We start from the raw sequence: 15,139 nt of genomic DNA on the forward strand, positions 1-15,139 counted from the left end.
CGAGGGGGCTCTGAGGATGAACACTTCTGTGGCAAGGACAGTGGAGGCCCAGGCCCCACGGACCGTGGGCTGCCACACACTCTGGTCTGACTGGCTCTAGGCCTGTTTTTCATGAGAGAGTAACAAGCCCTCATCTGTGTGAGCAGATTTTGGTCTGCTGTTTTGGTCTTTCTGCTAGGAGCAAACAAGTCAGATTCCTGATTGGAGACCAGGTCTCACTTGCTACCTGCAGACCCTGCCCTATTTCCGACTCCACTCCCCAGGCAGGGATTCCAGCTTACAGAGGAGGGACTGGGGCTGGCTGCCTGCAGGTTCCTTAACACAACTCCCCTGGCTCCTCATCAGAGCCCCAGGGGGAGAGAGAGGGACTGCCCCCGCCCCCCCCCCCCCCCCCCCCCCCCCCCCCCCCCGCCTTTCTTGGTGTGAGACACTTCCCTAACAGCAGGGAGAGCAGCTGGGCTCCAAAGACAAGAATGTCTTTATTGAAGCAGGATGCTGGGGCTTGTGGGAGGGAGATTCTCAAAGGCCTGGGGCTCTCTGGGTACCCAGCTGCAGGTTCCACACTGGCTGGCAGGTGCAAGGGGCTGAGAGAACCCAGGGCCAGCAGCCAGGGCCTGGGGGGGCGGGGCGCGGATCAGAGGGTGATGTTGTCCTCATACAGGGACAGCAGCAGCAGGACGGTCCAGCCGCCCAGCAGGCCCATGTTGTGCAGCAGGAAGAGAAGCCAGGGCCGCTGGTCCCGCACGTGCAGCATGGCCGGGAGCTGAGGAAGAGGTAGGCACTGGGTCAGTGGCCAGCTCCGAGGCCCTGCTCCGCTCACCCCCAGGGCAGCCGACTCCTGCCCTCCGCCCTGACCATGTCGCAGAGCGCCACGTAGAGGAAGAGGCCGGTGGCCACCGCCAGGATCCAGGCCTCGCTGTCCTCGCCGACGTCGACAGCGAGCGCCACGTAGAGGCCGGCAAAGGCCGTCAGCGCGGAGGCCAAGTTCAGCTGCAACGCCCGGCGCACCGACAGCCCCGCGTGCAGCAGGGCCGCGAAATCCCCTGGGGCGGGCGGGGCGCCGTCAGGCCGAGCGCCCCGCCCACACCCGGGCAGGCCCCGCCCCCGCCGCGGAGCCCCTGCGTCGGGCGGTGGGCCGCGCCCGCGCAGCTCACCTAGTTCGTGTGGCACCTCGTGGCAGAACACGGCCAGCGAGGTGGCCAGCCCGGTCTTCCAGGAGGACACGAAGGCGGCGCCCACAGCCAGCCCGTCGGCGAAGTTGTGCAAGGCGTCACCCAGCGTGATCACGTAGGGCAGCAGCCTCAGCTCTGCGGGCGCGGTGGACGTGGATCGGCGCCGGCCTTATCCCCCACCTAGGCGCCCCTGGCCCCTGGCCCCTGGCCCGCGCTGGCGCTCCGCACCTAATCCGTGGCCCCTAGTCCTTCCGGGGCTTCCCTCAGGGCTCACCTGGGCTCAGTCTCCGGGGCTCCGAGCTCAGCAGCTCTGGGCTCTCCTCTGCCACCTGGAGAGGGGGTCCACGTGGATGAGCCGCTCGGCAGGGAGGTGAGGAGGGGCGAGGAGGAACTGGGTCCCCTGACCAGCATCAGAGGCCAGAGACAAAAACTCTGGGGTGGGGGCGGGGGGCAGGAAGGGGTCCTTGGGTTGGGGGGGGAAGCTCCATGTGGGATGGGGAGGCTGAGGAAGGGCCAACTCACCAGGTCTGTGCGCGAGCCTTCGCAGGGCTGCTTAGCTGGCCGGAGCTCACTGGGCGCCAGCTGCAGGGACACTCCATGGCTGTGGCCACCGTGGCTGTGGCTGCAGGGCCCACCCTTTGAGTCCTGTGGGGACAGTGGCTCAGGGCCTGCCACGCCTCCACCCCTCTGTCCCATCCACCCACCACTTCCAGCCCCCACCTGACCTCTGGGTCCAGGGGCAGCAAGAGATTAAAGATGTTCTCAAACAGGAAGAAGGTGTAGAGGCCACCCAACACCGCCACAAGGCGCCAGGTGGTCTGTGGGCCAAGGCCCTCCCCACTGTGGGTGTGCAGCCCCAGCACCTGGGGAGAGAAGGGGGCTGAAAAGGGTGCCTTAAGGCCTCCCCCCGCCTTTTCATTTTCCACCCCCCGGGGCCAGGAAGAGAGGTTAGGGGGACAGGAAGGGCTCCAGGAGGAAGCGCCTGGAAGGGCTCAGCAGGGGAGCTCCTGACTGGTGGGGGGAGGGAAGGCTGAGGCTGACTTTGGGCGTCAAGTGTAGGACAGCATCACCGGTGAGTGCGCCCACGGCCATGCTCAGGAAGGTCTGGATGATGTAGTGGGAGGCCGCGCTGTAGCTGGCACAGCTCAGAAGCAGGAGGCCGAAAATCGCAGAGAGACAGATGAGCAGTGTGGCCAACGAGCTGTATAGGTACCCTGGGGAGGAAGCCAGGTGATGAGCTGAGCTGAGAGCCTCTCTCTCAACCTCAGTCTCCAACCCCTGCCTCCCAGGGGAGGGAGTCCGGGTGGGGTCCAGGAGTGAGCAGAAGCTCCCCAGGGATGCAGGTGGCCAGATTTGGGCCAGGCCTCTGCTTATGCTAACCCTTAAAGCTCCATTCCCTTCCCACCGGGGCCCTCCCACATTTCCCTGCCACCCCTCTACTCCCATGCTGCTTTCCCTTGCCAGCCCTGGTCCAGCTTTCCCCACCCCTGCCCTGGCCCTGTGGCCACTCTCTCCTCCCTGTGAGGTGCCACCTCTGTACCACCAGCACCCCGGGCACAGCTAGGCAGGCACTACCGGGGAAGCAGGCACTCACTCTCCGCCTGGCTGAGCTGGTCCTGGGTGGGGGGCCTGGGCTGGGGGCTGCAGGCCCCACTCAGTTGCTGCTGGAGCAGGGCAGGGCTCAGTTGAGCCCAGGACTCTGGAGTCACCCCAGCCTGCTCAGACAGCCCGTACACGGCCATCACTTCCCCGGCACTCAGGCATACCTGGGGGGTGGCAGCACAGGGGTTCAGGGACCTGAGCAGATCCATGGAACCCCACCTCTCCCCAGGACAATGGTGCAGTGGCTGCTCACTGTGTCCCACAGGCTGGAGCTGCTGTTCGGGGTGGCAAGGGGCACAGGGCCCTGGTGGTTGGCCCTGTTTCTCAGATGACTGTGGTCACTGTGTGTTTCAGCCACTCTGCCTATCCCCAGGCGCTGCATCAAGGCCTCCAGCTCTGGCAGGGAGAACAGAATCACAAAGTCTGTATGGGCTCCAGGCCTGCCTTTCCCAGGGACATGGAGGCTGGGGACTCAGGGCACTGCCCGCTCTCTGGCCCAGCCGAGGCCTCACCAGCCAGTGTGATGTTGGGAGTCTCGCCGCTGTGCTGCTGGAACACAAAGTCTACAAAGTACTGGGGGGTCGGCAGGGCACGGAAACAGGACCCACGGCTGACATGGTCCAACAGGGCGGCCAGTACCGGGCCAGGGCTGCTGGGAGCTCCTGCCCTTTCTGCCTCCTCCAGCAGCTGAGGCAGGTCCACACAGGCCTGGGGGAGGAGCCAGGGCTCAGCCTTGCCTGCAGTGTGGCCTTCCTGGTCTCCAGCTCTGGTGTCCCCTGAGTGCCACTGCCCCAACCTGGCCGCAGACCAGCCTTCTCAGAACACCACCACCTACTCCTGCCAGCTTTAAGACCTGGGCCTGATCCCTCCCTGTGGCCCCAGGATTCTTCTCAGCCCCTGTCTGATGAGCCACCCCCCCCCCCCGGCTGGGGCTCCCCAAGTCCCTGCCCTAAGTGGTGGTGGACATCCATTTGTGATCCATCAGCCTAGCCCAGCTTCCCAAGTCCATCCCCAGACTCCCCCAGGTACCCCAGGAGGCTTCAAGGGATGTCCTGCCCACTGCAGCCAGTCCCAGCCCACTAAGTGGTCTCCCTTCCCCACTGATCCCCTTAGACCCTTCTGGCCAGCCTACCCAGCCCCTCACCTCCTGGGCAGCAGGCCAGCCAGCAGCCTGGGCCTGAATCCTTTGCAGAAGCCTGCTCAGGCCTAGTGTCAGGGCCTTGGGCCCCTCCAGCAGGGCCAAGAGATGGTCAGCACGAGTGGCCCAGTGGCCAGCCCGGACCTCTGTGCAGGTGCCCTTGGGGTCGCTGAGGTAGAGGGCAGCAGCAGCACTGAGGCGGGCGATGTGTCTGTGTTCTAGAGCTGGCCCCCAAGGGAGCCCTGGCTTCTCGGGCCTGCCCAGGGCCAGGGCATCATCCACAGATGGGCACTGGGGGCAGAGACAGGTGGGCAGGAGCCAGGGGCCTGTGGTCAGGAAGCTGCCAGCTTCCCTCTGGGGTCCACACACACCCAGTCTTGCCCCCCCCACCCCAGCATCATCACTCTCTCACACGCGCCCCCCCCCCCCTTACACATGCACACAGAGAGCGTGGGGCAGTGATCCCTCTATCCCAGGGTGGCTTCTTCCTGGAACCACTGCCAGTCAGGTGGCCTGGGGGCTGCCAGGGGAGGGGGCTGCCCTGAGATCCTGGAGCTGTACGTGCCCAGCACAGCCCCCAACCCTGGGAGCACAGGCCTGCCTGAATTCCGAGCAGAGGAGGGTGGGCTCAGGCCCGCAGGCAGGGCCTGGGTGCTTGGCCATCCAGCCTCACCTTGACCCGCCTCCTGGAGTTTGCCCGGGGCCGTTTGCTTCCAGCCCTGGGGTGGAGCGGGCCCAGGCTGGGGGCCCACCGGGTGGGGCAGTTACCTTTCCACACGGCCCATTGGCGCAGTGCACACGGTCCGCCAGTGTATTTAACAGGCTGCCGAGTGCCACACGGTCCAGAGCACCCTGGCCTGAGGACAGCAAGGTCAGCAGACGGGGAGGCTGAGTTGCCATCGCGGTCACCAGCAGCAAAGCCGGCAGCAGCCCCAGCTTGAGTTGGACCAGGACCAGCATGCTGAGCACCCCCCACCGTGCGTGCTCTGTGCTCTGGGGAGGCTGCTCGGCAGCCTAGGGCCGGACTGGGGTTGGGCTCTGACCCGCCCGCACAAGGAGGACCTCTCCCAGGTAGTTCCTGCAGGGCTCTGTGATTGGCTGCCTGAGGTGCCTCAGGTTAACCATTCCAGCAGCAGATCCTCCTCGTGGTTGGAGCCGTTGCCTGTCGGGGGCAAGGACGGGGCCCCTTCTCCTGGAAGGGCAGCCTGGGCGTCTGCTAGCTCGCCTGCGGCTCCCTAGAGCGGGGCGGGGCCGCCTTCTCCACTCCCTTGGGGCGACCCTCTGTCTGGGGGCTGCTGCCAACAAGGGGGCCCTGGGGCAGACGTGCAGGGATACCACCCCAGCCCCACAAGGTCCCGTCCCCAACATTCTGCCTGATAGGCCCTGAACACGCCTCTGTCCCACTCCCCTCCCAGCCCCTTCCCTGCTTGGCTTCCTTGGCTCAGGCAGCTTAGACACCTGCACCCCACCCCTAGCCTTTGAGGCTCCAGTTGGGGGTGGGGAGGTGGGGCCTTCTCCCAGGCCCGGGCTGTGGTGTCCCATGTTGGGGATTGGATTCTGAGGGAACCGAAAAGGTGCTGGCTGAGTCAAGCTCCCCTTCCAAACCCCCCAGGGGAAATTCCTGAGAAAATGGGCTTAGCCCCGCAGGACAAACGGGAACCTGGGCCTTCTGCTTGCTGCCACAGGCAAAGGGTCTCTCAGGCTATCTGGGCAGGAGCCCAAGCTTCAGAGCCAGGAGCTTGAGGGAGGGCTGTGACTCGCAGTTCTGTACCTGCCCCTCCCTGTTGACTCTGTCTCTGGCCTTCGAACCCCTTGGCTTATCTCTGCCTAGTTGGCAGTGGGAGGGGTGGGCGCGACCCCTCCTGGAGGGAGTGTGTGGGCGTCCCCTTCCCCACCTGGTGCAGCTGAACACGGACCCTGAACCCTGTGAGGTGTGGTTGGGGTGGGAGAGAAGCTCCAGGGCTGCCGGGAGCCTAGACCCAAGGACTCTGTCCCCCGAGTCCTGTGGTGCCGAGGGCAGGGCATCATGCTGAGCGCAGCGTCCTGGGTCTGAGGTCACCTCACCCACATACATGCTAGACGGTGCCGCAGCTGGACTGCACGGCAGTCTCATGTCCCTGGGTCCTAAGAGGGAGCTGGGCCAGAGGAGATAGGAACAGCCTGCCAGGGATTTAGAGGATTCTTGGAGCTCTGAGTCAACAAGGAGGGAAGCTGGAGTTTCGGGCACAGTTCTGAAGACTAGAGGCCCAGACTGGCCTCTTTCCTACCCCACCGCACAGGGACCACTGGGCTGGCTGGAGCGGAGTCTGGACCTTACTGCTGCCTCAGGCCACCCACTGCCCAGCCTGTCAGCTTCTGGGCGAAGGTCTCAGACTAGCCGTCCAGCCTGGCCTTCCTGGGCCCCTGGGCCGAGCGGCAGAGCTGCCTGAGCCCTTGAGGGCCTAGCATGCGGCTCGCCCTCCCCTCAGCAGTCCGTTTGACCTCAGTAACCTCGGTGCTGGCCCCCATTCCTTTGCTTCCTGTCCCCCCCCCAGAGAGTGCGTCACCAGCTCCCCTACATCTGACTGCCTCCTACGTGGTGTTGCACCCTCTCCTGTGTCCCTCGGCCCCTCCTGCATCACCCCATCACCCAACAAGCACACTGCAGTCACTCCTGTCTCCAAACACAGCCTCATCCCCAGCAGCGTTATTCACAACCTCTACGACACAGTAACATCCCAAGTGTCCACCGGAGGATGAAGATGGAGAAACAAAATGTGGTCTCTGCATACAATGGGATATCATTCAGCCTTGAAAAGGAAGGAAATTTCTGGATGCCTGGCTGGCTCAGTTGGTAGAGCCTGTAATTCTTGATCTCAGAGTCATGAATTCAAGCTCCACATTAGGCATGGCACTTAAAAAAAGGAAGGAAATTGGGCGCCTGGGTGGCTCAGTTGCTTAAGCCACTGCCTTTGGCTCAGGTCACGATCCTGGAGTCCCGGGATCGAGTCCCACATCGGGCTCCCTGCTCGGCAGGGAGTCTGCTTCTCCCTCTGACCCTCTCCCCTCTCATGTGCTCTCTCTCATTCTTTCTCTCAAATAAATAAATAAATCTTTAAAAAAAAAAAAAAGGAAGGAAATTGTGACACATGCACAACATTGAGAAATACACCAACCACAAGCAGACAAATCCTGTACGATTCCACCTGAATGAGGCACCTAGTCAAAACCGAGGGGCAGAAAGTAGGATGGTGGTTGCTAGAGGCTGGGGGAGGGGGAACGGGGAGTCAGTGTTTACTGGGGACAGTTTGTTTGGGAGAACGGAAAGAGCTCTGGAGTTGGATGTGATGGTGGCCACATGACATTGTGAATGTACTTGATGCTGCTGCACTTTAAAATGGTTAAAACAGGGCGCCTGGGTGGCTCAGTCATTGAGCGTCTGCCTTCGGCTCAGGTCATGGTCCCAGGGTCCTGGGATCGAGCCCCACATCGGGCTCCCTACTCAGCGGGAAGCCTGCTTCTCCCTCTCCCACTCCCCCTGCTTGTGTTCCTGCTCTCTCGCTGTGTCTCTCTGTCAAATAAAATCTTTTTTTTAAAAAAATGGTTAAAACAGTTGGGGCTCTTGGCTGGCTCTGTTGGTGGGCCTGCGGCTCTTGATCTCAGGGTTGTGAGTTCAAGCTCCACATTGGGTGTAGACATGACTTAAAAACAAAATCTTCAAAAAAAAAAGTGTTTAAAATAGCAAATTTCATGTTACATTTTATTACAATTAAAAAAAAAATAGACCAAAAGAACCATCCCTGCCCCTTCAGCTGCCATTGACAGCAGGATTTGGGGTCTCTAGTACTGGCAGTCTCTTCTAGGCTCCCCTGAAGCCTCCCCTTCTCGCCTCCAATCTGGTCAAGGTCCCGGAGAGCCCCATAGGCCAGACTCGGTGGAGCTCTTCCTCATCTCAGCTGGCCCTGGACACCCTTGCTCCTCCACTGTCTAGGGCCTCTCTGGGTTTCCTGGGGCTTACCCACCCCTTCTTTGGCTCCTTTGCTGGTCTTTCTATTCCCAACTTGCAAGTGTGATGGTGCCGGTCCTTGGGCCTCTTGGCTAGAATTCCCGGAACCTATGATGGCGGTCTTTTGCCCTGGAGATGACAAGCGTTTGTCTTCCCTCCGGAACTCCCGCCTCTGATGTCCAGCCATCCACCTGACAACCCCTCTCGACCAGCTGGCCCAAGTCAGACCAGGCCTATGCAAACAACTCTGGCCACCCCCTCACAGAGCCTGTTCCCTGCAGGTGTCCACATGTCAACAGGACCTCCCCCAGCGGGCTGTTCTGGTGCTACGCCGCGGTATTCACTGTCCAGTGCATTCAGCCCAGGGGCAAACACTGTAGGTGCAACATGCAGCACAGTACACACCCAGAACCCCGGGGCCCCCCTCCACCAGTCGCCTGTCTCTGCTTTCCCTCGTGAGACCCAAGGGACGTGCACACCTCTGCTCCGAGGCCCCTGCTGGCATCCGGGGCTCCAGGGACAAACCCAAGGCCTCCCCACTCCTCTCTTCCTTGCCTGCTCTGCTGTCCTTGACCACCCCATGTGAAATGGCACCTCCCCACTGGCAGCCTCCAACCTTATCACCACCTGAAATACTACATGCCACAGACATCTACAAACTCTACTAGGAAAAGAAATGCTACGATGGAGCTCTAGCAGGTTCCTTATCCCAAGCCATGGTTGCTAAGACGTGAAACAATGCATTTTAGAATCTGGAGCCTTGGTCTTACGGTTTGCTGCTGCCTGCCCATGAGGATGTGAACTGATGTGACGCTGCGGGCAGCGGCTGCCTGCCGAGCAGGTAACCAGCTTTGGCCTTTGAACACCCATGTCCTCACCTGCAGACTGCACCTTCTTCCCCCACCAGCCCCTGGGCAAGACTGGCCCAAGGGCTCCTGGGGCACCAACACGGCCTTGCTCCTGAGGGAGGGACACCCTCTTCCGTGGGCAGGACAAACGGCCTCCCCCATCTGTTATCTACTGGGGCCCTGGTGAGCCACTGCGAGGACAAGGCCCTGGCCGGCCTGTGGTGCCCCCAGGGCAGGGAGAGGGAGATGGGCCAGAACAGCAGCCTCCCTGGCCAGCCAGCTGGGCCCCCAGGTGCCTAGAGTTCTCAGATGAACGGTGGGGGGGTGGGTGTGATAGGCAGCTTCCTCTGTGGTCAGATTCAAGCCTTACCTGGCCCAGGTGAAGGCTTCAGAGCCCACCAGGGAGGCTGCTGGCCCTAAACTGGTGCTCAGACCCTGATGAATGGGCTGCGTGTTCAGGGCCCGTGTGTTCTGGTGAGGCAGGATCCCACCCGAGGCCCAGGGGGAAGGCAAACAGGCAGGGCAGGCCTAGCTGGGGGAGAGCAGCCCACAGCAGCAGGGGGGTCAGAAAGTGTCTTTATTCCAGGGAGGGCAGGGAGGAGGCTCCAGGGCTGAGACACCATGGACAGACACACATGCAGACCATCCGGGGGTCAGGCATGCAGCGCACCTGCAGCCCTGTACTGGGCCCACCTGAGAGCCCTCCTCCCCAGACCCCCGGGACAGGGAGGCCTCAGGCATGCAGGAAGCGGTTGAAGGCGTTGTAGGCCGACTCCAGGTCAAAGAGCATCTGGCGCACCTGGGAGTCATCCAGCTCATCAGAGGCCGACATGCCGCTCAGGGTCTGCAGCCTGTGGGAGCACGGTGCTGAGGTGTGCACAGGGGAAGGGCTTCTCGGTCCTCGACAGCGGAGCGAAGGATCGGGGCAGGGATACTCACCACTGGCTGACGGTCTGGCGGCCCTCGAAGTCAGGGGGCAGGTGGCTCATGCGGTGCATCGTCTCCATCAGCTCCCGCAGGTCAGGCTGGATCTGTGGACAGGACGCTGGGCTTCCTACGCCAGGCGCCCTCCCCTCCCTATTGCTGCTCCCACCTCCGAGCCACCCTTCCAACCCTCTGTCCCTGCCAGGAGCCACACCTCATCCATGGCACGGATCTCCAGGCGCAGTTTGTCCATCACTGTGATGAAGAGCTGGGGACGAGTGTGTGTGTGAGGTGCCACAGACCCAGCCCAGGGGGCCGAGGGTGGGGTACCCTCGCAGCCCACAAGCCTGGTTTCCTCTGCAGGCCCAGGCCCAGGCCGGTCCCCACCCAGTCCCTATTTGGCCTCAAGAACCCACTGTCTCCCTCCTCAGCCTCTCTCCTCAGCAGTCTGGTCACTTGGGTCCCTACTGCACCCATCTCCACAGCCTGTGAGGTCCTCCATATGCCACCTGGCCCGCAGGAAGGCTGCTGGTGTCCGTGGCCCTTTGTTGGCTATGCCTCCTGGGGCTGTGTGTGCATGGGAGCCTCTGGCTGTGCTGACCCTGGGTGCATCCCACAGGGGCCTCTCCTGGATGCTGCCCTGGGAGAAAGGCCTGCCCGGCCCTTTCATTCCCAGCTACGGAGACCCCTGCCCGATGGGTCTGAGTGCTGTGCAGCTCTGGGAGCCCCAGGCTTCTGTGTACGCGTGTGGCCACAGCAGGGGGTATGGGCCCTCCTGGCCACCACCCCCCCGCTGTGGGTCCCTGGAGTCTGTGGGGCGCACCGAGACAACATCGGCAATGCAGCGGTTCAGGTTGCCCTTGTCATCCTTAATGGTGATAGGTCGGTCCTCCTTGATCCTCTCCATGGCGAGTGGGCAGTCCAGCTGAGGGGGCGGAGATGCCGTGGGTACTGGGCCTCACAGGCCTGGCCCCTTCACAACAGCACCCACCCCTCCCACCTCCTGCTCCCTCAGCCTGCTCACTCACACGGAACTTGCGGCAGAATTCATCAATGGAGCTGATTTCTGCGCCCTGAACCTGCCGGAAGGCGGCTTTGTACTGGACCAGGAGCCGGGAACAGGCTGCAGTGTACCTAGAGAGAGGGATGCCCTGAGCACCAGGCTGGCCCTGCCCACAGATCCTGCTCTCCCACGGCCCACCCAGACAGAGGGCAGCTTCCTGGAGGGCCGAGTGGCAGATCAGAGATGGGCCACTGAAGGCTGAGGCTTACCCAGGGGTCTCGATAAGAGAGCTTGAGAGGAGACTAAACAGAAGGGACGGGGGTGGCCAAAATACAGCTGCCACACTAACGGTGTCGAACCATATGAATCCCCAGGACTCAGACCCCTGCTCTTGCTTCCTACTGAGCGCCCAGGCCCTGGAGGGCAGAAACAAGTCTCCAAGGATTGGTGCTTGTGACTGGTGCAAGGACAGAGGGCTCACTCGTTGGGGGTGACGCAGTCCTTGATGTACGCCTTCTCCAGAGCCTGCATTGTCTTCACAACTGCAAACAGCTCCGCCATGTTGTCATACCTGAGGGTAGTGAGTCCATCGGGCCACGGCTGCCAAGGCCCCCAAAGCCCACAGTGCCCGCCGTCCCAGGGTGAAGCTATATTTGACCTGCCTGGCAGAGGCTCCTTGGGAACTGTTTCCCCGGCCTGATCCCATGTCCTCCTGACCTCAGTGTGGGGTGGTTTAGGGTTGGGGGAAGCTACTCGGGGGGCTGGGGCTGGACTCACTTCTCCCGCTCCCGGGCGTTCTTGTACAGTTTCACTTCCTGTTGGAGACAGGCAGTGTGTCAGCCAGCGGGACCAGTGTGGCTTCAGGGTCTGGGTGGGGCTCACACAGGGTTTGCTATTGGCCAGTGCTGGCCAGGTGGGCGTCTGCCACTCACCTCATAGAGCTCGGGCTTGTTTCCAGGTGCTGCAACAGAGCAGAGAGCTAGCAGGCTGGCCACAACAGCGACCCCAGGGGGCTTGTCCACTGGCCCTGGCCCCAGCCCCATTTCAGCAGCCCACCCAAGGCCTCACCCTGTGAAACATCCCAAAGAGCCCAGAGGGAGCTGGAGGATGGGATTCTAACTTCAGCACCCCACCAATTTGTGGGCGGGGGGCCCAAGCAGAAGATAAGCCTCTGAGGCTGGGAGGCCACACCTGGCTCCCCCGTTCCACAGCTGGTCCTCAGCTACCTCACTCTACAGCAGGGTGACCACACCTTGCTTACGGTACAGTGACGGGGCACAGGGGACATTTGTAACATGCTTTGTGACCTTTCCCCTGGCTTGACTCCAGGATGCCCAGGACCCCCTGAGGTTCCAACCAGGCTAAAGTTGTTATCTCTGTGCCCAGCTGGCCCCACCTGGAGGTCCTCTCTGGGTCCCCTGGTGATGAAATGCACCAGACCCCAGCTGCCCACTGAGGCTGCATGAGGGAGACACTTATAGACTTCCCCACAACTCCTGGCCTCTGCAGCAGGGGCTGAAAGCTTGGCCCTTTGAGTCCCTGGGCCCACCTTGGGCCACACTCACCTCCCATGCCCGGAGTGGCTGGGATCCCGTGAAACATCCTGCAGGCTCAGGTGGCCACAGCAAAGACCTAAGGAGTAGAGCCAGTGCTAACTCAAAGGTGACCCCTAACACTCCTGGGCCTCACGGAGAGTTTCCCTGCCCTCAGCAGTCAGATGAGGAATGCCTGAGATAGGGAAACAGAAGAATTCCATGAAGAACTACTTTTCTGCTCCTTTTCCTGCTCTATTCTTTTTTTTTTTTTTTAAGATTTTATTTATTTGAGAGAGAGGGAGAGCGAGAGAGCATGAGCAAGGTAGACAGAGAGAAGCAGATTCCCTGCTGAGCAGGAAGCCCGATGTGGGGCTCGATCCCAGGACCCCAAGATCATGACCTGAGCCAAAGACAGATGCTTAACTGACTGAGCCACCCAGGCGCCCAGTCCTGCTCTATCCTTGCTAGGATCTGCACCCGCACCTCGTACATACCTTATGGTACAAATAACGTATGTCCTCATTGTAAAGGTCAAGAGTTATTGATTTCTTTGCAGTCTTCCAGCACGGTAGATAACTTCTAAGGAGTGGCTGGGTGAGGCTGTCCTGTGCATACCTCAGACCACTGACTCTAGACATTTTGATGCCAAGACCCCCTGGTTCCAGGGTATAGTTCATTTATGGAGGACACCTATCTTTGTTCTGACCAGTTCCTGGATACCTGAGAGAGGACACATACCCCAGACCCCAAGCAAAGGAGAGACTCACTTTTCTTTCCTGAGTTTCCTAGATGCTCCATCTGCTATATTCTATCACTTATGCTATTCTGTAAGCTCTGCTCTCACTTTCTCCTGGCTCAGGTTTGATTTCCTGTCCCATGTGAAGGCAAGGACCCTCTTGGCTGGTGGTGCAGGACTCCCTCTGGATCCTGAGACCTGGCTGGCCTATACGCTAGTGATGAACACACAGGGCACTATGTGCAGCTCTGCCCTAGAGACTGTCAGGAGGAAGTGGGTCCCGCCGGGCATCTCAGAGCAGTGGCAGTGAGGGCTCAGGGCTCCCTGAAGGCGCTGTGAGCCGAGAAAGGTGAGAAGGTGGCAGCCCTCAGAAGACCTGGGGAGGAGCACTTGGGCAGAGAGAAAAGCACACATAACTCAAGGCCTTTACAGAGAGACGCAGGGAGAGGAACAGACAAGTGGGAGAGAGGGTTTTCTGAATGAAGATGGACAGACTGGATCTAAGCGCACAGCTGTTACAGGCCAGGAGAGGGAGTTTTATAGTAATACAGCAGAAGCTACTGACGGGCTAAAGACAAGCTCCTGAGGCTCCCAGGCAGGCAGTGGGCTGGGAAAGAACAGAAGGCATGAGACCCCTGGGAGGGTCTTGCCCACTCAGGAAGCTGATGCACTGGCTGGAGCCAGTTCCAGACATGCTTTGGACGTGAAACCACCAGACCCACTTAAGTATTTGAAACGGGACGTTAATTAAAAAGGAATCAAGGGGCGCCTGGGTGGCTCAGTTGTTGGGCGTCTCCCTTCGGCTCAGGTCATGGTCCCGGGGTCCTGGGATCAGGCCCCGCATCGGGCTCCCTGCTCGGCGGGAAGCCTGCTGCTCCCTCTCCCACTCCCCCTGCTTGTGTTCCCTCTCTCGCTGTGTCTCTCTCTGTCAAATAAATAAAATCTTTAAAAAAATTAAAAAAATAAAAAGGAATCAAGAACAATACCCGTGTCTGGGCCAATGACCAGTAAGGGGACCTGAGCTGAAGAGGGAAGAGGCGCAGGCTTGTAAGAAAGCGAGCGCGGGTGCTGATGTGTGTGGGGGGGAGAGGCTCCGCAGACGTCCGAGGAGGCGTGCCGGGGCAGCTGAAGTTAGAGGAGAGGCCCGGGCCGGCAGGGCTGAGCCAGGACACTGCGGCTGGGCGGGCCGCACACGGGACGGTTAATAGGGGAACGATGAGAGAAAGCAGCCCAGGCCGGAGCCCTCGGGTACCCAGGGCACAGAGGCTGGGCAAGGGCAACGCGGCCCAAGCTAAGGGGCGCGTCTCCGAGAGGGAGGGATGCGGTCGGGAAGGCAGATGCCGGACAGGAGCCCACTGGGTGGCGGCGGGGAGGCTGTTCGGCCACCGCCCCGCGGGCTTCCAGGACGGGCCCGGAAAGAGCGGAGGCGCGAGCAATCGCTCGTAGTTGTACCGGCGATTCCACTCGGTCGCGAAAACCAGCGTCCCCCGGCGGCATGTCACAAGCCGGACGCGGACACGAAGAGCGGGTTTCTCGACGATGCCCACGTTTGGCCGTGTAGATGCCGCTCGGGCTGCTACCAGGCCCCAGCGGGCAAGGAGGCGCCCCGAACGCGGCACACCCCGGGGGCCCGGCCCGCGCGGGGCCCGGGCGCCGGCGAGTACCCCCCCATGAGGAATGCATGGGACGCCCGCGGACCGCACCCGGCGTCGCCTCTCCCCGTTGGGCTCGGCCGGCCCTTTCTCGGCACCCCCGCCCCACCCCCACCGGCCCGGGGTACCTGGGCGGGCTCGGCCGGTCGGGGAGACGGCGCCGCGCTGCGGCGCTCCGGATCGACCGCTCGGCGCTCGCCTTCACGCCTGCGCCTGCGCACACGCGCCCCCCATCTGCGCTTGCGCACACGCACACCCCAGCTGCGCTCAATCCCCGAGGTCTGCGTCTGAGCCCGCCTCTCCCCCGGTCGACGGCCGCCCGACGTCCGCGCCTGCGCGCGCCGGAAACGGCCGGGCCCCGCCCCCCGAGCGGCCCCGGGCGGGCGGCCGGCGAGGCGGGAAGAGCCTCTGGCGGGGAAGGCGTGGCCTGTGCCCACGGGGCCTCTAAGTGACCGGAACTGCCCTCCATTCCAGCGCGCTCTCCCTCCAGCAAAGCGAACCCCGTTTCCCGCCTCCCACCCGCCTTTCAGGCAGCAGCGGCGGC

General features: G+C 61.9%; 2 protein-coding genes across 9 annotated transcripts; both read right to left on the minus strand.

Moving 5' to 3' along the window:
• Positions 1-455: 455 nt before the first annotated feature.
• SLC39A4 (solute carrier family 39 member 4) lies at positions 456-6,456 on the minus strand. Of its 5 annotated transcripts, XM_027600692.2 has the most exons (12): positions 4,681-6,456; positions 3,919-4,203; positions 3,287-3,482; positions 3,028-3,170; positions 2,767-2,938; positions 2,214-2,386; positions 1,898-2,035; positions 1,695-1,817; positions 1,447-1,501; positions 1,155-1,307; positions 856-1,043; positions 456-763 (listed from the first exon to the last, which is right to left on the minus strand). In XM_027600692.2, exons 1-12 carry the CDS (start codon positions 4,870-4,872, stop codon positions 635-637), a joined length of 1,947 nt encoding a protein of 648 aa, XP_027456493.1. In that variant the 5' UTR covers positions 4,873-6,456; the 3' UTR covers positions 456-634. The 5 variants fall into 5 exon arrangements, with proteins under 5 accessions (XP_027456493.1, XP_027456503.1, XP_027456512.1 ...); XM_027600702.2 differs by lacking the exon at positions 856-1,043; XM_027600711.2 differs by lacking the exons at positions 856-1,043; positions 1,155-1,307.
• A 2,998-nt stretch (positions 6,457-9,454) lies between these two features.
• Positions 9,455-14,857, minus strand: VPS28 (VPS28 subunit of ESCRT-I). Of its 4 annotated transcripts, none has more exons than XM_027601058.2 (10): positions 14,724-14,857; positions 12,238-12,304; positions 11,605-11,633; positions 11,450-11,487; positions 11,154-11,243; positions 10,698-10,803; positions 10,493-10,594; positions 9,884-9,937; positions 9,685-9,776; positions 9,455-9,596 (listed from the first exon to the last, which is right to left on the minus strand). In XM_027601058.2, exons 2-10 carry the CDS (start codon positions 12,272-12,274, stop codon positions 9,479-9,481), a joined length of 666 nt encoding a protein of 221 aa, XP_027456859.1. In that variant the 5' UTR covers positions 12,275-12,304; positions 14,724-14,857; the 3' UTR covers positions 9,455-9,478. The 4 variants fall into 4 exon arrangements, with proteins under 4 accessions (XP_027456859.1, XP_027456852.1, XP_035583264.1 ...); XM_027601051.2 differs by having other exon boundaries at positions 12,238-12,400; positions 14,724-14,854; XM_035727371.1 differs by lacking the exons at positions 11,605-11,633; positions 12,238-12,304; positions 14,724-14,857 and having other exon boundaries at positions 11,335-11,467.
• Positions 14,858-15,139: the final 282 nt, after the last annotated feature.

The sequence above is a fragment of the Zalophus californianus genome, chromosome 4, assembly GCF_009762305.2.
Source record: "Zalophus californianus isolate mZalCal1 chromosome 4, mZalCal1.pri.v2, whole genome shotgun sequence".
Taxonomy (NCBI): domain Eukaryota; kingdom Metazoa; phylum Chordata; class Mammalia; order Carnivora; family Otariidae; genus Zalophus; species Zalophus californianus.